The following is a 25761-nucleotide window of genomic DNA, read 5'->3' as shown; positions in this document are numbered from 1 at the left end:
TTCAACATTGGCAGCAATTTTTATCAATGAGGCAACATGTCATAATAGAAAGGACATGAGAATCTGCAATCAAGAGAAATTTGGGTTCAAATCTTTACTCTGATACTTACAAATTTTATGAAGGCAGAAATGGGCATGATGATAAAATGTACAAATGAAAGAAATAAGCTAATCTTTGGGGATCACCAGCCTGTGCTTAATGGGACTATGAAAGAGGCACAGCTTCCATGAAAAAGGAGATGATGGTATCACTATTCTGCTTTTATCAATTCTCATCAGGAATATTTAATTGTGTTCGGTTCTTATGAAGGAAACTGACAAATTGGAGATGGTACAGAGGAGAGTAACCACAATGGTGAAGAGTTTTGAGACCATGTCAAATAAGGATCTGCTTAAGGAAGTGGGACTGTTCAAGCAGGAAAAGAGAATACCTGGGAATGACATAATAGTGACAGTCAAGTATTTGCAGGGATGCAATGTGGAAAAGGAATGATTTAACCTGCTCTGTGTCAGAGGGCAGACCTGGGAGCAATGGAAGTTCCAAAGAAGCAAGTTATAGGCTTGTTGGCATGCAAAATTCTTTCCTCTTGGAAGTCTTTAAAAGGGAAGTTGTATTACCACTTCTTGGGCATGCTGTAATGTACGTTTGGGGGAAAAACTGGCTGAATTAGATTGCCATCGAGTTCCCTTTCCATTCTAAAATGTTGCTGATCCAGTGCTAACCCTTTATATAGTGCTTCAAGGTTTGTGAAGCATTTCACATATATTATCTTATTTGAGCCTCACAATAATTCTGTGAGCTAGATGCTATTATTAGCCCATTTTCTAGATGAGGAAACTGAGACTGAGTAAGTGTAAATGACTTGCATAGGGTCACATAACTAGTATGTGTCTGAGGCAAGACTTGAACTCTAATCTTTATTACTCCAAGTCAGCTTTATCCACTGCACCAAGTAGCTGGCTAAATCACAACAGGACAGTATGAAGAGCTGAATCTAAGACAAAATTCAATACATAATAATAATAAATAAAATAAATGTGCTTAAACTTGGGTTCAAAAAGTTCAATCAGTTGCAAAAGTACAAGATGGGGGAGATATAGCTAGATAATTGTCCTCATGACAAATATTTACTATAGTGGGCCAGCAGGAATGAATGGAAACAAGCAATTATTAAGGACTTATTACATGCCAGGCACTGTGCTAAATGTTTTACAAATGTCTCATTTGATCCTCACAATAACCTGGGGAGGTAGGTGTTATTTTGACCACTATTTTACAGTCAAGGAAACTGAGGCAGACAGAGGATAATTGACTTGCCAGTCACACAGCTAGAGTGTGAGTCCAGTTATGAACTAAGTTTTCCTGACTCTAGGCCCAGTTGTCTGTCCACTGCACTGCCTACTTTCCCCTCTAACTGAGTTACCTGTCACTAAAGGTCTTTAAGTAGAATCTGATTAATCACTTGTGGGGATGTTGTAAATGGCATTCGTGCTCAGATTGGGTGACAGTAGATGACCTCTGAAAGCCCTCACCATTTGGTGATTCTATTATTTATTCTAAAGAAAAAAACTTGCATTGTTAAAATTTCAGAAAGAAATATCTTTCAACTGGCAATGCTAAATCCGTCTATTTCCATGGTTTAGTTTGTGTAGTAAGTATTCATCCAGAATAACTAGACAAAGGAATTTTGAATGTTGAACAAGATCTCTCATGAATCCTACACATTGAACATTAAATGTTTTCATTCAAGTCTTTAATAAAAATGTTGAGCAGAAACAAAGCTAGTATAGAGCCCTGAAGAATACCACCCAGGACCAATTCCCAATCTGTATACCTCTTCTGGCTATACTCCATCTTGTGCAAAAGAATATCATGAGATGCTTTGTCAAATACTTGATGAAATTCAGACAGATTTTGCATCTATGTCACTCTGATGAACCAATTTAGTAGGACTTTCAAAAAAGAAATTAGGATACTAGTCTGTCCTGATGCCCCCCCAGGCTACACTCTGGATTTTGGTTACCATTTCAGCTCTTCATCAGATAGCCTAACTCCAGCCTTGGAAATGATGCCCTGGAAGAAGAGTCCTCCACCCCTTCAGACTCTTCTCATTGAATGGTTCCTCCCAGAACCTCCATGTAAGGAGGGTGTACAGGCTAGCCTGGTCTCATTCTTCTCCACGATGTACTCCAGACTCCCTACCAAGCACCATCCCACACCCCAAGTCAGGTATCTTCATCAATTCTCACTTTCCTTATACCCACACCCAACTCTTTCAGTTTCCATTTATGTTCTATCTTCCTCCATTAGAATGTAAGCACCTTGAGGGCAGGATCTATTTTTCTCTTTGTAGTTGCATTCCAGGTATTTAGTACAGTGCCTAGCATATAGAAAGTGCTTAGTGAATGCTTGCTGATTGTTGACTGTTTACTCTTTGCTGGAACCCAGTGATTATTCCTTTCCTTTCTAACAGTCCAGAAGTGATCCACTTAAAAATCCATTCTAAAATTTTTTATGTAATCACTATGAAGCTAGTCATGGTCAGGTGGTACAGTGGATAGAGATCTGGACCTGTAGTGAGCAACACCCAAGTTCAAAGTTGACCTCAGACACTTCCTAGTCATGTGTCTCTGAACAAGTCACATTCTCATTTGCCTCAGTTTCCTCATTTGTAAAATGGGGGTAATAATAGCACCTAGCTCCCAGGCTTGTTGCAGGGACCAACTGAGAGAATATGTGTTAAAACTCTTTAAACTTTCAAGTGTAAGTGCTAGCTATTATTAACTACCTTCTCTTTTTAAAAAAATTAAGACAGATTTTTATAATTTATGGTCTCCTAGATTCTTTTCTTCCATGATCCCTCAAAAACCAACCGTAATTGTGTGGAAATATTATTAGTCAATAATTTAAGATGTTGCCCTGTCCCATTAAAGGCCTATGTGGATCTGAACCAGAATAAGTACACACCACAGCCAGAGGTTAAAATCAGAGCAGATGCAAGTAGAATAAAGCCAAATTGCTAGTAGGAGCGTAAACTAGGGTGGGGGCAGAAGAGTTGGATCTTGGGAATTAACTAGATTCAAGAAGAATAGAATGTCCATTTAGGTCTCCCATCACCCACCTAATGCCAGCATTTATGACAGGAAGGCATGCTGGCCATATCTCACTACCCCCCTAAAGCAGCACAGCTTCTAATTACAGGGGATGCTGCAGCTGTCAGTTGTCTGGACACTATCTTTTCAAGCTAATGAGGACCATCTCCTCAACTAAGGCTCAGAGAAATGAGGCCTTTTGATCAAGGTGACACAGTTACTCATTGATAGAGCCAGAACTCAAACCCAAGTCTCTGATTGACCTCATTGCTCTTTTCACTGTACAATATTACCTTTCAAACACATTCCCGACAAGGGAATGAATTCACAGGGAAAAATAAAAAACCCTGAAAAAACGCAAAGTGGTCCACCTCCAGACCTTTTGCAGCAGACACCAGTCATAGGTATTAATCTGATCATAAGTGGCTATAATTAAACGTCAGCATACTGCGACTATTTCTACTCATTTAGAGTAATTGTTGTGACAATATTAATTTAGTAAGAGTTCATTCATTCCATTGATATAGTTTATTTATAATACCAGCAATACTAAAAAAAAATACTTGATGGAGAATTTCTATATCAGGTACAGATAGGGTTGCTGGGTCATTCATGAGAAGTAACAAATAAGTGACCTTCCATCCACACTTATTTCTGAATGACTTTTCACATGTGTCTGAAAGGAGCTGGGGCCAGGGCCACATGCCAATGTCTCTGCCTGTGATTCATCACTGCAGATCTTGGCACCCTGAGTTGCTCTCCTGGCCCTATATCCCATATGTACTGCCAGGAGCGAAAGAGGGAAAAATACCAAGCAAGTAAATTCTTTTTTTTTTTATCAAGAGCTCACATACCTGTCCTAAATAAGAATTAAGGATCATATGGAAATAGAGTCCTCAACCCAATGTGATTTCCAATTTTCTCACATTGATTAACTGTATTAACCAGATATTATGAAGAAAAGAAAAAGGGGACAGATGCATTCTCCAATATGTCCCACAAGGAAAAAAACTGGATGTGGCAGTAGTTTTTCCATTTGGTGATCTATTTTAATAAATCACATCATTTCCTTTAAATTACATTAATAGGTTTGCTCAACACCAACGGGAATCAAAATAGATCACATGGTTCACTTTCTCTCAAGAATAGAACCTCATCTGGATCATACATACCAAAAGGAGAACTACAGAATATATTTAGAAATTCAGGCAAAGGTAGCCTACAATAAAGTTAAAGGGGGGGGGGGAGATCTTCCCTTTGAAATGTTCTGGTGTCATACTACATTTAGGCAGCCTTTGATTACATTCAGTAATGAAAGGCTTTTGCTTAACCAGCCAGTCTACAGTAGCAGACTCTGGCAGACTCTAAGTTTCTTGAGGGAAGGACTTTCCATATCCCCAACACTTAACAGTGTCTATCACAGAACAGGTATTCAGTAAAAGCTGGCTAAGTCAACATAAGAGGGAATGCAATCTGATGGAATGGAATGATAATCTTCTTCTTCAGGTGATTCTCTAACTGGGAAAGGTTATCTCCAACACAGATAATTTGCACATGAAGTAGGAATCTTCAATAGTTTAATTTGACAATCCAGATCCCTACTGAAGCAATGGGCAGCTAGGTGACACAGTGGATAGAGTGCTAGGCCTGGAGTCAGGAAGACTCATCTTTGTGAGTTCAAATCTGGCCTCAGACAATTACTAGCCATGTAGGCAAGTCACTTAACTTTGTTCGCCTCAGTTCCTTATCTGTAAAAGATCTGGACAAGCAAATGGCAAACTACTCCAGTACCTTTGCCAAGAAAAGCCCAAATGGGATCATGAAGAGTTGGGCATAACTAAAAAAAAAAATGGCTGAATGACAACAACATTGGAGCAATACGAATTGATTTCATCTTGTTTTCTAGATAAGAGAATTAATAGGATATACTCAAACATATATCACTTTATCACAGAAACATAAGACAAGAAGAAACCTTAAGGGCAACCAGAATATCCTTGAAGGTGCTCAACTATACTCAGGTTGAAGAAAATCTATCCCATTTTTTACATCATCTTTAAGGAATATCTTGTTGATTCAACCTCAGGAAATTGTTCTTATGGTTAGCCTAAATTTCTTATTATTTACTTAGTAAAAATAATAGAATCAATTTAATTCAGTTTAACTGACACCTATTTTGTATACAACTGTGCTAGATGCTGAGGGGGAAGAGACAAAATAAGCATTTATTAAGCACCTCTTATGTGATAGACACTGTTTAAAGTATTTTACACTAGACAACAGTCCTAGTGACTAATACTTATTGTTCTAGTTCACTAGGAAGGAAAAGAAATAAGCATTTATCAAGCAGCTACTATGTGACAGGCACCATACTAAATGCTTTACAAATATTATTTCATTTGATACTCACAACAACCCTAAGAGGTAGTGGTTTTTGGATACTATTACCATTTCACAATTAAGGAAACTGAGGTGACAGGTAAGAGACTTGGTTAAGTGACTGGCACTGGGTTACAGAACTAGTTAAGTGTCTAAGGCAGAATTTAAACTCTGGTCTTTCTGACTCCAGGCCCAGCCTTCTATCCATGGTACCATCTAGATGCCCAGGTCAAGTATGCAAGGACAAAGTGCTCAGTCCTCAAGGAACCTGTAGTCTACTGTGGAAGGGGGTAGGGAGTATTCAATTATATAATAACCTTCATGTAGTTCAACCTTCTTTTCTCCAAGTAAAATAAGCCTTTAGTCTTTCCTCACAAATCCAAATGTCTTAAATATTCTCATAATTTCACATTTCTAATATGGAGAACAATGTACTCAATGAAATGGCTCTAAAAGGGAAATCTGACAACTTCATAAAAAAGCATTAGGAGTTATTTCCCATAGACTATTCAAAGAATATTTCAATAGGCTATGCCAAATAGTGTAATACAGCTTGTTTCTAACTTGAGTTTTCCTAGAGAAAGTCCTTTGTCAAGTATTTGATCAATTGCATATTTTAAAGCATTACCCAGCAGAGTAAAGTGGGGGAACAGCCACAAACTAGGGTCCAGAGCAAACAAGGCAAACATTAATTATGTGATGTTTGCAAGATACTGTAAAGACAAAAAATGCTATAATTTTCACTTTATTCTTATTTAAGTGAATTCAGCATTTATTCACACCCTTCTGGAGCTTTACAAGACTGTACCTGTTTACCTGTTTGGAAGAGACACTTGGTATAATCGAAAATCTTGCATTCTTCCAATAAATTGCTCTGAACCTGCAGAAATACATATATTACAGATTATTCTATTCTAACATAGCAAAGTGGTGTGGGGGGAATCAAATTGATCTTTAGAGAGATAGTAATGAGACATATGCATAATACACTTACCCTCTCACTGTGTCTTCATCAGATTCTTACAAACCAAAATATTCTAATACCTATCATTGAATAGTCATATTTAGGACTTCTTTGCAAGGACATTAATGAGCTTCTCTGTAAATAATAAAGTTTAGAAGGCTCCTTGCAAAGATATTCACTGATATGTGACAGTCATTGGATTTAGATCTAGAAGGAACCTTAGATATTATCTAGTGCAAACCCTTCATTTGACATATGAAGGGATGAGGAAATGACTTACCCAAGGTCATATAGATAATAATTAACAGTCAGGATCCCTCTAACTCAAGAATGGGGAACCTGTGGCCTTAAGGCCACGTGTGGCTCTAGGTAATCAAGTGTGGCCGTTTGACTGAATCCAAACTTCACAGAACAAGTCCTTTTAATAAAAGATCCTGCCTCAGCCACTTAAAAGCTGTGTGATTCAGTCAAAGTTACATTTTTTTTACCCTCAGTTTCCTTATCTCCAAAATGGAGACACTAATAATTGCACTCCTTACTTTCCCAAGGCCATTGTTCAAACTACAAAACCTATTTAAATGGAAGTTATTATTACTAGTGAAAGCAAAGGAAACTTGGATTATAACAATCTGATTGCTGATGTTTTGAATAGCCAAAATATCAGATGGAGCAAAGCAAAAAAGAATAGCGATATGCTCAAAGCATGGGCCCATGCTAAAGCACACCACCTATGATCCATGACTTTAAATCATTACCACGATCACTTAAAAACTTCTAGCATGGAAATTAGCACCCAGATCTCACCTTTATTGATCATAAAACAGAAATTATCCTGACAGGGAATGCTGGACTCCATTCCCCACAAAATTAGGAAACGATCCCAATCATGGAATATTAGAGCTAGAAAGGTCCTCAGGGTCATCTAGACCAAGTCCCTCATTTTACAGTCTAGGAAATTATGATCCAGAGAACCAAAGTCATTTGCCCAAGGTCACACAGCTAGTGAATGGCAAAGCCAGACCTAGAAGCTAGATCTCCCAATTATCACTCTAGTGTTCTTTTCACTACATTATAATATGGTTGGAATCTACATTTTGAAATTTGACAAAGCATCCTAGAGAGATTCCTCTAAGGTCCTTGATAAGTTGTGAAATGTCTACTCAATGGCCAAGAATTATATTTTAGTAAGTGAGCTATAAAAATCCTCTAACGACCTGACCATAAAGATAAACCTTACTCTTATAATGGCTACCAATTTTAATTTGAGTCAACAAGTGTTCATTGAAACAAATATTCTTAGGAGATGCTTTCTTGAAAAATGCTCTTATGTCAAAGAGGGCCCTAAATGATATGAACCAAGCAATGAACAGACATGACTCATATCAGCAGGAAGTCATCACTGACTATCCACAGACTAAATAATGAGTTGAAGGAAGTAAAGCAACACTGCAACCAGGTACTACACCGGGTTTTGCTCAATGAGGAAAATCTGATTAAACAACCTGAGATATTCATCAGAATGAAAATTTATTTGGAGAAGAATCATTATCCCATGGAAAGCAGACAAATACAGTGGCATCACAAGCCATACAAAGAATGAACTGGGACCATTTACTTGATTACAGGACCAAAATCATTCAGATTTTAAGAGACATGTTCCGAGAAGATTGAAAATTTTGTTCCCACAACTAAGCTACAATTGTTAAGTCATTTTACTAACCACCCATCAGTCCTTAGAATTATGGGGACAGGTCTGTATCTATCTACATCAGCTGTGTTCTAATAGCACCTAAAAAGAATTACCCTGACCCAAAATAAATCATAATGCAATAAGATTTCCATACCACTAGTTTGAATTTTATGAGCACCATTTTTTTCAGTCATTTCTCAATACTTCTGAATAATGGAACAAACTAAATTCAGCCCAAGCGATTCTCACACAATCAAGGTAACAGAGGGGAGAAATGTCCCTCTTCTCAACAGACACAATCTAGTTGATGGAGGCAAGATTTATATTCATAGAATAATTAAAATAATAGAAAATAATCAAGTGTCCTCTAAACTGTATCAGAAATGAGAGGAGGGAGCTGCCAATGGAGGCTTCATGGAGGAAGTGAAACAGATTAAACTGGAGAAGAAAAGGGAGAGATGTGTTTGAGGATTAAGTCATGCACATTGAGCTCTCTATATGTGACCTTGATTCTATTCTCTTACCAACTTCTCACAAGTGTTTTCTTTGTCAGCTGTTTTCTTTGTTGTCTTCAATCTCTCCCTCTATGACCTCATCTCTCTACAAACATATTTAAATTTCCTTATTTAAAAAAAAATTTTCTCAACCCTGCTACCAGATCAAGGTACTGGATAGTCCTCTAGACATATACATATGTAGCTGTTTCTACCCTAGCTCTTTCCTTCCTTTTACCTATAAGGTTTCTCAGAGTAGCCCATAATTTTGCCCTCTACTTCCTATTTACTGATTATAGGATCATAGATTGAAAGCTGCAGAGAACTTTAGAGGTTATCTAGTCCAAATATTTCATTTTACAAATGAGGAAATTGAGGTTCAGGGAGGTTGATTGATTTGACAAGTAATAAGTGGCAGAACCAGGGTTCAAACTGATATCCTCCAATCCAAATCCAGTGTTCTTCCCAATTGCCTTGTGCTGTTCCTTTTTCTTTGGAATATGGATCCTTCCCCAGTCATTCTATTAAAATTGTTATTTCAAAGGCCAACAGGATTTCCCAGTCCTTCCCCCCACAGTGGCCTTTCTCACTCCTCTTGCTCTTCAACCTGTTTGTAACATCTAACTTCATTAAGACCTCCTTCCTTCTTAAAAATCCCTTTATTTCCATGGCTATCCATATTTTAAGAAGGATGTTAATAAGCTGAAGTACAACTAAAGAATGACAACTAGGATTGGGAAAGGTCTTATGATTATAACATGTAAGGATTGGTCAAGGGAACTTGGGAAATTTAGCCTGGAGAAGCCAAGACTTAAAAGGAATATTAAATCTATCTTTCAAAAGCTGCCACGTAGTAGAAGTAGAAAAAAGATTAAGCCTCCCACAGTTCCTGGCATGTAGTAAGGGCTTACTACCTGTTGACTGACTAATTAACATCCTTCCCGACTTCAGAGGGCTGAATTAAAAACTATGGGTAGAAATTCCAAAAAAGGCAGTTTCTGACAAAGTAAGGAAAATTAGAGCTACCCAAAATTAGAACGGGCTGCCTAGAGAAATAGTGGTTCTTCCCTACCTACTGGTTTGTAAGCAGAGGCTGAGCATTTCCTACTTCTCTGAGTACTTTCAGGCTGTTCCCTTCAATGGTTACAAGTCTTCTTTTCCCACATCCACTCCACACACCCTCCCCACCACCACTCCTACAACTCTCTATTACCCAAATTAAAATATTTCCCAAGGCTCTATGCTGGGCCTTGTTCTTATCTCTACACTCTTGTCCTATAGGATTCTATCCATTCCCACAGCTTCTTCTATTAACTCTATGTAAAAGACTTCCAAATCTATTTCCAGCCCCAACCTCTCTCCCAATCAAAGAGTCTCATTTCCAACTGCCTGCTTGTTATCTCTACCTAGATGACCTACTAGCACCTTAAATTAAACATTCCCGTCTTGTTCCCTTGAAAGCCAGACTCATGATTTTCTTCTGTCATTGTGAGGCAGGATGGGAGAGTAGCGTTTGAAGGAATTCAGACTGGGGAAAGGATTCAACTCACTGTGTTTGGTCTGAGAGCAGTAGAATGAGATACTACATGTGGCAATTTTATCATGATGGCCAAAAATATATACATGTGTGTGTGTAAGTGCATGGGGGCATATACCCACACATATATGTGTGTGTGTCTGTAATACACATATATGTATATATACACATGTACATGCATACACACACACACACATATATATATATATATATATATATATATATATATATATATATACATATATACATATGTATATCTCCCTCTTCCCCCCATGTATATGCCCCCTAACACCTGAAGCTGTCTAAAACTGGAATGGGCGGTGTATTGGACCAAACTGAAGCTCTTAAATCAGAAGCTGGAAGACTACTTATTGACTATGCTGCCATGAACATTCCTTTCAGGCACACTTTGGAGTAGTTGGCCACTAGAGTTCCTTCCAATTCAAAATTCTGTGACTCTACATTGATTAGTTTCTTAACTTCTCTACCTACTTCCATTCTCTCCCGTCTCTAATTAGTCATACACAGAACTACCACAATAATCTTATTAAGGTTCTGATCACATTTGCTATTTTTGTTGTGGTTTGTCCTTCATGTTTGAAGAGGACCATGGCATCAGGAAGGTGATGCCATGACTTACAAGTGAATTGGATTTAAGTGAGGGAGGGCTGTGTAGTCACCAGCCTCCCTTTCTCCTCCAAAGCCATCTGAGTCCAGTGACCAAATACAGGTCAGGACAACTGGAGATGGCCCTCTCTGATCACAGTACCTCCAAGATGAAACATTTGCAGTGGATCCCCATTGCCTACTAAATGAAGTCCAAACTCCTTAGCCTGGCATCAGTGCGTTCCATGATCTGATGTTCATCAACTTTCCATACAAACTCTCTCTCCTTTCATGTGCCCTGTAATACTCCAGCCAAAGTAGATAATTCATCATTCTTTGAATGTACTGACACTGGCACTGCTCATGTTGTTCTGTTCATCTGGAGTGCCATTCATGTCACATTTCTGCATGCTAAAATCCTGCTCATACTTCCAAGTTTAACTTAAATGTGGCTTCCTTGATGAAGTTTTTATTGAACCTTTTTCCAATTGAAATCTCTACGTGTGAGGGGAGGAAATGGGATGGACAAGACAGATATCCTGGAGGTAGAAAAGACTTGATAATTGATTAGTATCAAATTTATACATCCAGCCCCGATTTCTTTTAAGTTCTAGTTCAGCATCACTGTGTGGACATTTCTACTTGGATGCCTCATAGGCATCTCAAATGACATGTCTAAAACAGGACTCCTCTTTCTCACAAATGCATCTGTCTTCCAAATTTTTTTTTTCACTGAGGACACCATGATTATTTCACTTGCCCAAGATAGCCACCTCAGTCATGTTTGGTTCTTTAGTCACGCTTACTTTTCCTTATCTGATTTTTTGTCAAGTCTTTTCTATTTTATGTCTATCATACCTCTTGCTTCCATCTCAATTTCCAGACTGATACAACCACTACCCTAGTTCAGACACTCCTCACCTCTCACCTGGACTTGTCCACCCATTTTCATATTCCTTTCTCCAATCTATCATCCACACAGCTACCAAAATAAACTTCCTAAAGTATAGGTCTAACCATGTCACTTCCTTTCTTAAGAACTTTCAACAGCTTCCTAAAATGAAGATCTGATGAGTTCATTCTCCACTCAATAAAAATACAAAATCATCTGTTTGGCATTCAAAGCCCTTATAAATTTGTCCTCCCTCTGCCCACCTTTGTAGTCTTTTCACACCTTACTCCCTATCACACACTTTTTGATCCAGTGATACTGGTCTCTTTTGCTGCTGAACACAATACTCCATCTCTTGACTCTGGGCATTTTCTCTCATGTCTAAAATTCTCTCCCTCAGTTGTGAAATGATCCAACCATTTTGGAGAGCAATTTGGAACTATACCCAAAGGGCCATAAAAATGTGCATACCTTTGACCCAGCAATACCACTTCTAGGGCTATATCCCAAAGAGATCATAAAAACGGGAAAAGGACCCACATGTATAAAAATATTTGTAGCGGTTCTTTTTGTGGTGGCAAAGAATTGGAAATTGAGAGGAAGCCCATCAATTAGGGAATGGCTGAGCAAGTTGTGGTATATGAATGTAATGGAATACTATTGTGCTATAAGAAATGATGAACAGGCTGACTTCAGAAAAACCTGGAAAGACTTGTATGGATTGATGCTGAGTGAAGTGAGCAGAACCAGGAGAATGAACATTGTGCACAATAACAGCCATGTTGTGTGATGACTAACTTGGATAGACTTAGCTCTTCTCAGCAATACAAGAATCTAAGACATCTCCAAAGGCCCCATGATGGAAAATGCTATCCACAAAGAAGAAAGAACCTATGGAGTTTGAATGCAGATAGAAGCATACTATTTGCTATTTTTTTTCTTCTGTTGTGTTTTGTTTCCTCTTTCTGGTGGTTCCTCCTATTGGTTCTAATTCTTACTTACAACATCATTAATATGAAAATATGTTTAATAGGAATGTATATGTATAGCCTATATCAGATTGTGTGCCATCTTGGGGAGGGAGGCGGGGAGGGAAGGGGAGAAAAGTTTAAAACTCAAAAGCTTATGGAAGTGACTGTTGATAATTCAAAATAAATTTTAAAAAATAAATAAAATAAAATAAAATGTTCTCCCTCCTCATCACCACTTCCTGGTTTCCCTGGCTTCCTTTAAGTCCCAATTAAAATCCCATCTTCCATAGGAAGCCTTTTTTATCCCCTCAATCCTAGTACTTTCCCTCTCTTGTTTCCTATTTATCCTGCATATAGCCTGTTTGTACATATTTGTTCATTTGCTGTCTGCCCCATTAGATTGTGAGCTTTAAGAGGGCAGTGACTGTCTTCTGCTTTTCTTTGTGTCCCCAGTGCTTAGTTAGCATAGTGCCTGGCACATAGTAAGATTTAATAAAGGATTATTGACTAACTCTACGATAAAATGCAAACTACTTGACTTAACTTGGCATTAAAGCCCTTCATAGTCTCTTTCAAACTTGCTTTCCTGGCCCCTCTTACCGGTTCTCTCTTCTCCCTCAAATTATATGATTTTCATTTCACTATGAAAATATTACATTAGGGCAGCTAGGTGGTGCAGCGGAGAGAGTGCCCCACTTGGAGTTAGGAAGACTCACCTTTGGACTCCAAACTCACCTCCACATCTCAAAATCCCTAATTTTCTGCAAGGCCCAGATCAAGCACCATTTTGTAAATGAAGGCTTTCCTAACCTCAGCTCCCCTTCCCCTCCTCCAGCTGATACTACCTTCTCTCCTAAATTATCTTATATAATACCTATTTTGTACAGTCACATATATGCAGATAGATGAATATACATATATGTAGTGGATTCGGGAGCAAGGAAAGGAGCCTAAGCTGGACTCTAGAAATTACCTAGAAGGCTAGCATAGCTTCCAATCACAGAACAATGTAACCTAGTTCAAAGAAGGGAGTTGTAGGCCTGTAACAGGTGATGGAACTCATAAGGGGATCGAAATTCCCACAGTCTGAGAGTTAAAGTACCTGAGACTAGATGTCAGAATAAGGGGCTGAAGAAAATAAAAGGAATGGAGGAACGCTATGTCAATTAAGCCAATCTATGGCTAGATTTGATTTAGATTTGGATAAGAAACTGATTAATAAACATTTCTGTAATTAAGGGGCTTCCTTTTTCCTTGGCTTTCTACTAAAACTTTCTTCTGAAAAAGTCCAATCCTCTCTCTGCTGAGGAAAGAAGGGATGAATGTACCATGCACAATTGTGGTCAAATGGAGGGCTGGCAGATACCATCCATCTCAGGAACTTGGAAAATACTAGTAGGGCTGGATCAAACAGAGAATAGGGAACCCAGAAGAAGGAGGAAGTAGTTGCGGATGTTAATCTTTTCTTCCTGGGTTATTTCCTTCTGTGTGTTCTAATAAACATCTGGTACTGCGAGCAGGACTAACTTTTTTGATTCATGGAAAATCAATGGTTTTCTCAACCAGATACCATGTAAGATCTGGCTTCACATGACAGAACTTCCCATCTGCAAAGCAAAACTGAAGTCAACAGACATGCATATCTGATCATTAGATTTCTTCATCATCTGTTTCAACTTTCTAACTCTGAAAGTGACTGTATTCATACTGTGAGAAAACTTCCATACTGTGAGTATCCCCAAGGCTCACTGCAATTTCATCACCAGAGTTCCCCTGGTACATATGCATGGTTGGACACAAGTAAACAGGTCTAGACCTAGAAAGCAGAGTGGATAGGAAGAACGAATTTTTAAAAAATAGGAATACATAGGATAATAGAAATAAATAGAATATTAAAAATACATCAGAAATAGCTGATAGTGAGCTGGACTGGGAGCCAGGAAGACCCAAGAGAGTCATTAATGGCTCAGTATTTACAATTCTCCTGACACTTACTAGCTGCATGACCCTGGGCAAGGCAATTCCCCACTCTGAACCTCAGTTTCCTCACCTTAAAAATGGATATAACAATAGCACCTACCTCACAGGGATACTGTGAGAGTCAAACAAGATTATGTATGTAAAACATCTGGAGGCAGTGGGGCATAATTAACAGAAAGCAGTCCCTGCAGGTAAGAAAAGCTAGGTTTAAGTTCCATCTCTGACACACGCTAGCTGTTACACCGTAGACAAAGTCACATTACTCCTCAGAACTCTCTAGAAAACTGCAGAACCATGAGTTACAGAGAAGATTCTGGCCTGAATTGCTGAAGGAGGATTCCTGGCCATTCTCCTCTATCAATGAAATCACAGGTCCAGTCCCTATGGCTAAGTGAAGCACTTCATATAAAATTTCAGCTGTTGTTAACAGTAATAACTGTTGCTTTAGACTGACTCAGTTTTTCTACACAAATATAACAAAGATGTGAGGGCAGCTAGATGGCACAGTAGATAGAGCATGGCCCTGGAGTCAGGAGGACCGGAGTTCAAATCCAGTCTCAGACACTTGACACCAGCTGTGTGACCCTGGGCAAGTCACTTAATCCCAATTGCCCTGACTAAAAAAAAAATACACACACACACACACACACACACACATATATAAAACAAAAATTAACATGACTAAATGGAACTCTCCTAATAATGAAGTTGCAGGGAAATATAAATTGTTTACTTTTTGGGGGTAATTGTCACAGAAGGCTGTGTTAAAACTGCAGCAGCAGCAACAACAAAAAATCTTTGTTCTTGCTCATTTCAAAAATAGTACCTTCTAAGAACCATCTAGGAACTCACATGTAGAAATCCCAGTCACTGTCAGGCCCAGTTCCAGAAACTGGGGACTGAAGTGAGGTGCCTGACTCGTACCACAGCACAGTGGCTTCCCAGATAGAAAGGGAGGACACATCCTGATCAGAAGTGTGGGAGGAACTGGCCATAGGCCATCATCTGAGCTACTTCTGTGTGAGACAGTGTAAGCATTGAGGCAAAGACAGCCGGTTCTGAATTGCATGAGAGCTCACTTAATTCAGCTCACAGTGATCTCTCTTGCACAATTACCTCTCCTGAATGAAACCATCTTGGATATGGACAAAAGTATGGAGAGCAGTGACTTAATTTTTTTGATAAAAAAAAGAATGATTTATAATAAGTCCATAGGACCATTCTGTACCTATCTCTTTTCTGATTAGAGAGGTGGCATGGAGCCTGGCTCATTAAGCAGAAGTAATGAGCCAGTCTCTGTGCCACCTCTAATTAGAGAAAAGATACAGTAGGTACAACTGTACCTATAAAATGATAAAGATTAAAAGTATTTTAAAATATCTTTTTTTCTACTATAGTCATCAGAGACCTAATATTTAAAATAAAAAAAGCTAAACATAAAAATAAATTTTCCAAAGAAGCATTTTGCAACAAGGAATCAGGATTAAATTTTGCTTGATTCAATTAAAAAAGAAAACCAACTTCATATTAAAGTCTATGCTTCCTGTATTGAAGAGCTAGTTCAACATTTAGTATATTGAAAGGATTAAAACTTAGTCATCCCAAGGAGCATAGAATAGACAAATCTTATTACCCAACCATCAAAAGTTCGGAGGGGAGCACTTTGGTGCACTATAACCCTTTAAAGTACTAGTGGAAACTACATTTAGAAAAGACTTACATTATTTAATTTGTTATTGTGGTAGTAGGGTCTCTCTTTATGGGTTTGGGGTGGAGAGAGGAAGGGAAATCATGACCACATCAACTGAACCATTGTTCCTGGAAGGGGTGTGTCAATCTAATCTCCCATGGCCCAACTCATCATCCCTGCACAATTCCATGTGTATTGTCCCCCCATATTAGCTCCTTCAGAACAGAGACTTTGCTTTTGTATTTATCTATATCCTCAGTACCTAGCACAGTGCTTGGGTCATAGTATGTGTTTAAAAGTGCTTTTTTACCCATTCATTCAGAATATGCTGATATAATGAGCTGTATTCAACACACTTTTTTTTTTAGTGATTATGAAACATAGAATCTAAAAAACAGTTCTCTTCCCTAGAAGAGGGAGCTTGGAGTGAGTCAGTACCCTCAAAACAAGGTAGGGAGCTGAGTGGAGCATAAGTTAAGCCAAGGAAAGCTGTCCACTGTGGACTGGATACGAGTTGTATCCGTTATCAGGATTCTTCTAATGAACAAGCTGCCCAGAAGCCAGAAATAAGAACTTGATAGGAAGTCAATGTGTCAACTGGCATTTTTTTAAGCCATTACTATGTGCCAAGCACTGTGCTGTGCTAAGTTCTGGGTACACAAAGAAAGTCAAGAGCATCAAATGGTACAGGCTTTGTAAAGGAAGAAAAAAATGCTAATAAACACATAGAGGAAAGAGGGAAACTAGACCATATAGTCTCTCGATGGCTACCTAGCCCTCTGAGAAAAGGGGACCCTGAAGCCAGTCTAGGGTATCAGGTAGAGAAATTAATTTCATAATAAAGCAATATGGTGTGATGGAAAATTACTGGACTTGGAGTCAAGACACGCAAGAAAAGCAATAATAACTACAGTACTTGAACCTTTCCAAAGACCTTTTCACACACATCTCATTTGGTCCCTACAATGACCCTGTGAAGTAGATGTCAAAGGTATTATTCCTATTCTACAGATTAGGAAACTGAGGTTCAGAGAGAATAAGTGATTTGCCCATGGTCACAAAGCTTATTAGTATCAGAGGTGGGATGCAAATTTGATATTCTGAAATTTGATATTCTTGATCCAAGTTCAAGATTCTATCCACAGTGTAACCATGGGGCAAGTCATTTAACCTACCTATGCCTCGGTTTCTTTGACTATAAACTAGAGCCAATACTTCTATTACTTAATGCACAGACTTGTGAAGACAGCAATTTGCAAAGCATCTGTGATATTTGTAAAAGTATTTTGCAATCCTTAGAGCCCTACATCAATGTTAGCTATTAATATTTTTATCATATTATCAAATTACTGTTTATACCAGAGATAATAATTACAATAATCATAATTGTGATCCAGGCATAGAAGTGAGGTGAGCAGTCACTTAAAAACTATTCTTACAGAAAGGATGGGTTGAGATTTGTGGCGTCAAACTCAAATAGAAAATGGATACCTGCTGGCTGCCACTAACTTAGAAAACCACAAATTGACATTATGTATGTTGTATTTTTATTTGTATTTTTGTTGTTGTTATTGTTGTTGTTAAACATTTCACAATGATATTTTGATCTGGTTCAGGCAGCACTAGGGAGTTTTGCTGACCTCAGGTGTGATGTCTCTGGTCTAGTTCCTCCAAAAAGGTAAGAGTGGGAGGGAGATTTCTCCATACCAGAGCTCTCCAACACCAAAAGAAGGCTGAAATGGAAGGACCACTTGGGCCAAATCATCTGAAGTCCAAGAAGGATAATTCTTGCAGAGACCTGAGGGGAATGCAAGCAGGACTGTGCTGGAGCCCTCTCAAACTAACTATGCCGAGTCAATTGTTCAGTTTTCAATGTGTACATTTACATCTCAGAAATCAGCAAAAAAAAAAATCAGAGCTTGACTCATTATTTTATTGATTGCCTAGGTTTTGGAAAGTGATACATGAAATGTTAATAATGCAGATAAAACTTATGTGTGTGTGCTGTGTATATTTTTCTCCCAAAGAACCAGTTGTTAACCATTTGCCAGCAGCTCATTTGCCTAAGTTTGCCCAAACCTGAGGAAACACATAGTCAAACTAAAAACTTTGATATTTCTAGATAATGATCTAATACTTCAAATGCGACTGAATTGGCAAAATATCATCCAATTTCTCCTTAATATGCAAAAAAAAAAATTTAACAATCACTTGGTTCACCATAAAACTAGTAAGACCTGTTCCTATTTCCTAAATCATGATAAACCCCATTTTAAGAAATCTCTACAAGTAAAACCAAACAGATATTTATTTACATTACAAAAGAGTTCTCTTTCACAAAAGCATTCATATCAGAGTGTGGTTAAGCATCCAGACTCACAGTCTTTAAAATATGATTTGAGTGACACTTTTTTTTTTCAAGAAAACATAGGTCGAATGCAACATAATAGCCCTGAAGTTCTGAAACTTACCATTTGAACTTTGTCCAATTCTCACAGCCCCAGGGGCAAGATCTGTAACTTCACCACTAAGAGTTTTTACATCAAAAGCCGTATGGTCATCTTCCAAACCATTGATGAAGAAACTGATTTTTGTGTGATGCACCTAAAAAGAAATCACCATTAGTCATTTTTAATTTCTTAAAATAATAATTTGAGGTGAGAGACTAATTTAGCTATCTAGTCAATAACATTCATCAACAACCTGAACTGTCAATGTCTAATTCAGGTGAATACACAGATGCTTTTCAGCAGCACAGTCTTGGAAAATGTGTTTGTTTTCATATTTATCCTATCACTTTAAGAAATTTAGGGATCAGATGGAAAAATTCAGGGAAAGCAAAGTGGATTGGCTCAGACAATGCATAAATTAGACAGTGTAATGGAAAAAGGAATGGAATAAAAAAAATTTTTAAATAAAATAAAAATAAAGAAAAATTAAAAATTAAAATTAAAAATTAAAAAAAAATTTTAAAAGGCATGGAATTAGGAATCCAAAAGAGCCAAGTTCTAGTCCCAGATCCATCACTTACTATACACATGTCACAAAAATATAGCATTTAGCCCTGAGAGAGACTTTAAGATGATATAGTCCTAACTGTACATATTAAAATATTTTTTTTAAAAATAACAGAGTCCCTGAAAGGAAAATTGGACAATTAATCAATTGGTAATCACTTATTAAGCATCTGCTATGTGCTCAGCAATGGAGGAGAAAGAAAGAAAGAAAGAAAGAAAGAAAGAAAGAAAGAAAGAAAGAAAGAAGAAAGAAAGAAAGAAAGAAAGAAAGAAAGAAAGGAAGGAAGGAAGGAAGGAAGGAAGGAAGGAAGGAAGGAAGGAAGGAAGGAAGGAAGGAAGGAAGGAAGGAAGGAAGGAAGGAAGGAAGGAAGGAAGGAAGGAAGGAAGGAAGGAAGGAAGGAAGGAAGAAGGAAGGAAGGAAGGAAGGAAGGAAGGAAGGAAGGAAGGAAGGAAGGAAGGAAGGGAAGAAAAGAAAGGAAGAAAAGAAAGGAAGAAAAGAAAGGAAGAAAGAAAAGGAAGAAACAAAGAAACAAAGAAAGAATCAGTCCCACTCTGCAGGTGCTTACATTCCGTCTTCCACCCTGCAGCTCTGTTTCTTCATCTATAATATAGAGATGACAATTTGCAAATCTTTCATTCAAGGGCTCTTAACCTGACATTCATGATATTTGTGAAAGTGCTTTGCAAATCTCTAAAGCCCTATATAAATATTACCTATTATTTTTAATTAAATGTGTTATCAAATTATATTCATACTCATAGATAATAATTACAGCAATCATAATTGTGTTAAAGTATAAAAGTGAGTTGAGTAATTCAGTCTAATCCAATAAGCATTTAAGTGCCTACTGTGTGTCAGGCACTCTGATAAGCACTAGGAATACAATTAATAAAAAGATAATCCCTGTCTTCAGAGAGTTTACAATCTAATGGCACTTAATAAAAAGACAGTCCCTGCATACCCTTTGACCTAGCAATAGCACTTCTAGAGCTATCTCAAAGAGATCATACAAATGGGAAAAGGACCCACATGTACAAAAATATTTATAGCGGCTCTTTTTGTGGTGGCAAAGAATTGGAAATTGAGAGGAAGCCCATCAATTGGGGAACGGCTGAGCAAGTTGTGGTATATGAATGTAATGGAATACTATTGTGCTATAAGAAATGATGAACAGGCTGACTTCAGAAAAACCTGGAAAGACTTGTATGGATTGATGCTGAGTGAAGTGAGCAGAACCAGGAGAACGAACATTGTGCACAATAACAGCCATGTTGTGTGATGACTAACTTGGATAGACTTAGCTCTTCTCAGCAATACAAGAATCTAAGACATCTCCAAAGGCCCCATGATGGAAAATGCTATCCACAAAGAAGAAAGAACCTATGGAGTTTGAATGCAGATCGAAGCATACTACTTGCTATTTTTTTCTTCTGTTTTGTTTTGTTTCCTCTTTCTGGTGGTTCGTCCTATTGGTTCTAATTCTTCCTTACAACATCACTAATATGAAATTATGTTTAATAAGAATGTACATGTATAACATATATCAGATTGTGTGCCATTGTGGGGAGGGAGGGAGAGAAAAATTTAAAACTCAAAAGCTTATGGAAGTGATCGTTGATAAAATAAATTAATAAAAATAAGAAGACAGTCCCTTCCCTCAAGGAGCTAAATATAAAGAGAGAAGACAACACACAACAGGAGGCAGGACAGAACAGGGAGAGGAGATTGGGGTTGGGGTATACCAGGGAGTATCTCATTCCAGTTGAAACATCAGGCAAGGTAGCAAATGCAGGGTGGAGTGAGCCATCACTTAAAATGTATTCCTATAGAAAAGATAAGTCTAAATCAATGTTGTCAAACTCAAATAGAAATGGATACCTTTGGCCACATAGTGACTTAGAAAACCACAAATTAACATTATGTGTGTTATATTTTATGCTACTATATACAGTAGAGAAGTTTACTATATACAGTTACAGTGTATAACTACAGAATATATCTATAAAATTAACACAAGATATTTGAGTGGAGTGGAATACTCAACAAAAATATAAAATTTTGGAAGAGTGGAGGGTTAGTGGAGAAAGATAATGATTATTTATTATATGATGAGTTTGATACATACGTGATTAGTTTGAAATATCCAATAGGTAATTAGTAATGCAGGCCTGGAGCTCAGGGGAGACACTAAAGTGTGTCAATATGGGAGTCATCTTCAAGGAGATAAGAATTAATATAAATAGGAACTGATAAGGTCCCCAAGTGAGAGTTTAGCAAGAGGAGAAGATGGCCCAGGACAGATAATTCGGGAACATCATATTAAAGAAGGGCCAGCAAAAAATCACACAATAGGCAATAAAGAAGAAATTCCCCTGTAGGTTTTCGGGTTCCAAATCCAGTGCTCCTTCTATTCGATCACAATTTTAAAACTTTCTTTTTCCATTTTCTCAGCTACAAAATGCAAATCAGATTAGTTGTCCAGATTTTTCAGAAGATTGTTGCAAGGAACAACTAAAAAAGTATACAATTGGAAAGTTGTAAAAACTATTCACACTTACATATGTAAGGTGTAGAAGCCACTAAAACAATATTGCTCATTGGCATTATTTACATTTAGGTATGTATTATTACTTGTAACAAATTAAATTATAATATTCGTTAGTCCAGAACCATGTCTTAATTATCATTTTGCCAGTAAACACTGCGTAGTCTTTAATAAATGTTTCAATGACTGAAGAGCTTACATCACTGCCTGAATTTATAAAATACTGGAAGGGGATTCTCTGGATTCATCCAAGTTTGGAACTCCCTCTGTTCCTGCAAATCCCAACCCATCTGTCATTTACTAGATAAATCATAGGAAGAAATTGGAGGCCATCTTGATCAACCCTTCCTTTGACAGATAGGGAAACTGAGGGCCGAGTTCAGGCTTGATGAAGTCACACAAAGTAGCTTGAACCGAAGGTCCTCTGACTCCAGAGTCAGTGCTCTGAGGCATTATAGAAGTTAAATGACTTACTCAGGGTGAAGGTAGAATGTGACAATTGGTATCAGTGATTCCTGACTCCAAAGCTTTCCTCATCAGGTGTTCCTGACTCTAAGACCAACATTTTTTTCCTACTATACTATTCTGCTTTTGTAGGCAGAGTGGATAGAGTGCTGGACCTACTGTCTGAAGACCCGAATTCAAATCTGTATGCAGATACTAGCTGTGTGACTCAGGCAAGTTACTTAACCCTGTTTGCCTCAGTTTCCTTATCTGTAAAATGAGCTGGAGAAGGAAATGGCAAACCACTCCAGTATCTTCGCCAAGAACACCTCATTTGGGGTCAAGGAGAGTCAGACACAACTGAACAACACTTTTTAAATAACTAGATGCTATGCACCAATACCTTAACTTAGTGAGAACATCTGTATTGACTCAATCAACAAATCAAAGTCTTTAGGTTAAAAAAAATTGGATTTAATGAAGTCATGTTACACAGAAAGTAAATTCAGATTGGTTGAAGAAATCTGGTAACACCTTATGGGGCATGTAAAACCCAGGAAGATAGTTTGAATTGAGTATTCAAAAGCAGAGAACCATTCCAACCAAGTGAGTCATCAGTGAATGAGTGAGCCTCAGGCAGCCTTCTTGCCCTTACTCAGAGTTCTGAGGAAGACTTTATGAACTTTGGAGGGCTGGAGGATTTGGACTTTTTCTTTGGCATTCTAGCAGCATCCCCCCACATCCTCAGGACAGGAGAGGCTGGTGGCACTGTCTGCATCAAGATCCAAGGCAAACTAGACATTGAAGAAAGAGTTTTAAGACTCTAAATAGACCCCAGGAAAAAAAGCTATAATATGCCTGGAGAACACCAATGCATTATTAATACTAGATATCAGTCTATTTAAGTGATTCATATGAAATATCTCTGGAGAAGCAGTGTAGTATAACGAAGAGGGAGCCTGTAATACCTAGTTTCAAGTCTTGCCTTTGCATCTTAGTTCCCCAAGCAACCTAGTAGTTGTCAATCTACCTTGGTAGAAGGAATTTCCACACCAAGAAGTTCCCCACACAAGTTTATCCACACCAAAAATGAAACAATGCTCTTGAATTATTAACCTTTGTTTGGTTTATTTCCAGCAAGTTAGTGAGGACTGTCTCTGTCTTTCTCTGTCTCTCTCTCTCATCTATATATACCTCTGATTTCAGTGTAGAAATTTCCTTCAGTGAGGATCGGTAACTCACAGTAATAATAATAGCCAGCATTTAGATAGCACTTAATGTTTACAAAACACTTTGCATGTTAAGTCATTGATCCTTACAATTACATGCTACTATTAACCCCATTTTACAGATGGGAAAACTGAGACACAGAGAAGTTAAGTGACTTGCCCAGTGAGTAAGTGTCCGAGTCCTGAATTCAAACTCAGGTCTTCTGGACTCCAAATTCTAGTGCTAGGACTCTTAAAGGGTTGCCTGGGGCCTTGAAAAGTTGAGTGATTTATTTAAGCTCACACAGCTAGTGCATGCCAGAGGCAAAACTTTAACCCAAGCCTTCCTCATTCCAAGGCTGGATCTCTGTTTCCTATGTTATGCTAGTTCTGGATGTGCCTTCAATAGCAATATATGTGTATGTGTGTGGGTGTATGTACGTATGTATGTATTTGACATTTCTAGTAACCAAGCAAATTAACTGTATTGTATAAGGAGAAAAAAGATAAATTAGAGTGCTTTGGGCAGTGGCATAATAAGAATTTACTAAGTACCTTCTATGTGCAAAGTTAATGAAAAGAAAATGAAAGAAAATTCCACAATAATACACAACCTCTAATATCTATTTAATTTGGCTGAAAAATCATCCTGATAAAGTTCTTGGGTCTAGTGTACACAAAACACCCAAATGACTGGCTGAATTTTTTAACTAAACTGACTGGCTGTTTTAATATGATATAGACACAGCTTTGGTCTGTACAGATCTCCTATGGGACTAAATCTTCTTGACTGAAATATAAATAGAAATCACAGTGTCCCTATGAACAAAGGGTCTGAAGAGGACAAACAAAAGGCTTCAGAGATAATGTAATACCAGACAATTGCAAGGTTTGACCCTGAAGATTTGATTTTAGAAAATCAAACATGAGCAATCTAGATACTACCCCACTATTACTAAAGCCTTGCCAAATTGATCAACAGAAACAGTTAATTATTTGTCTATAAGATCATGACTTCAATTATTATAAGGGTCTTTTCTCCTTAAGAGAAAAAAAACATGCTATAGACTTAGAATCATAATTACTAGCAACAACAGCTTTCCCCACAGTTATCCAATGTGCCTTTTGTCTAGTCCAACTGAACCCCTTTAATTTTCACCACTTTCTTTCTTTAAATATCAGTGACCCAAACGCTAGATTTTATTTAATTCTCAGGGGAAAAAAAATCTTTCACATACATGAAGTTGCATGGGGGGGGGGACAGTTATACTGCCTTTTTTGCATCCCATTTTTTTACAGCCTGTTACTGTCATTTGGTGTTTGACTGTTATCATTATAAAAGATACAGGCTTTTCCACTTTGTTATTTGTAGCATTATCTCATGTTTTACAACATCTTTGTACAACATGCAGGCACATGAAATATAACTAGTGAAAAGTTCTCGGTGGTATTAATGCATAAAAAAGAATGTGGCTCCATCTCTACTGTCTTTGCCCAGCCAAAAGCTGATGAACAGCCAATTTTCCTTTATCACATTAGCACAGCCATGAGGGAAACACATTTGTTCTAGTCAGCTACACTAAAGATACTATTACCAATCTAACATATACATGTTTTATATCAGCAGTATTCTCCGAGTATGAGAGAGCCAACAATATATTAACACTACCATGACAGTTTATTTAAGAAAAGAAAATTGTCTCTGTAGAGGGACAGAAGTTAGAAATGTATGGCAGAAAGCTCAGTGTCACTGGTCTAATAAAGGTAATAATTCTTAGGCTTTCTTTATAGCAGGTAACACGCCTGTGACAGTTCTGTCATATCATTCAAATAAAAATGTTGTCTTTTACAAGTTTAAGTGCACCTTTATTTTGAGTCAATAGAAAGCATGTTTTTTGATTTTCTTCTTCCACTGTATTATATCTATAGTCAAGAGTTCAGGACCTTTTTTTTTTATCAACTTATCACAAATTTGCTTACTAGAAGAATTCGGTGTCATGTGTGCCAAGTTTTAGGAAGATAAGGTATGCTTGCTTTTTTTTAACCTTAAAAAAACAAAACAATGACTAATGATGATCTTATGACTGTTTTTTCCCCATTGCTGCCACCCCTGCCCAAATCTCTTTATATTAATAAGATAAAAATTGCTTTGGATTTTTGCAACACATTTCATGCTTTAAGTATCTCTGGACCACTTTACAATTCTGATCATAGTGCTCGATATATAATGAAGGCTAAGGTGGCAGTTCT

General features: G+C 37.6%; 1 protein-coding gene across 1 annotated transcript in view; it reads right to left on the bottom strand.

Moving 5' to 3' along the window:
* Positions 1–25761, bottom strand: part of USH2A (usherin) — a 962202-nt gene that overhangs the window by 870362 nt on the left and 66079 nt on the right. The window contains 2 exon segments of the mRNA XM_020982269.2: positions 6289–6352; positions 18768–18900. Of these exon segments, the coding sequence (XP_020837928.1) occupies positions 6289–6352; positions 18768–18900 (197 nt within the window).

This window comes from Phascolarctos cinereus, unplaced genomic scaffold (assembly GCF_003287225.1).
Source record: "Phascolarctos cinereus isolate Bilbo 61053 unplaced genomic scaffold, phaCin_HiC Scaffold_5;HRSCAF=322, whole genome shotgun sequence".
NCBI classification, from domain to species: Eukaryota; Metazoa; Chordata; class Mammalia; order Diprotodontia; family Phascolarctidae; genus Phascolarctos; species Phascolarctos cinereus.
The sequence above is the reverse complement of the archived record's forward strand: the minus strand, read 5'-3'. Positions and strand labels throughout refer to the sequence as shown.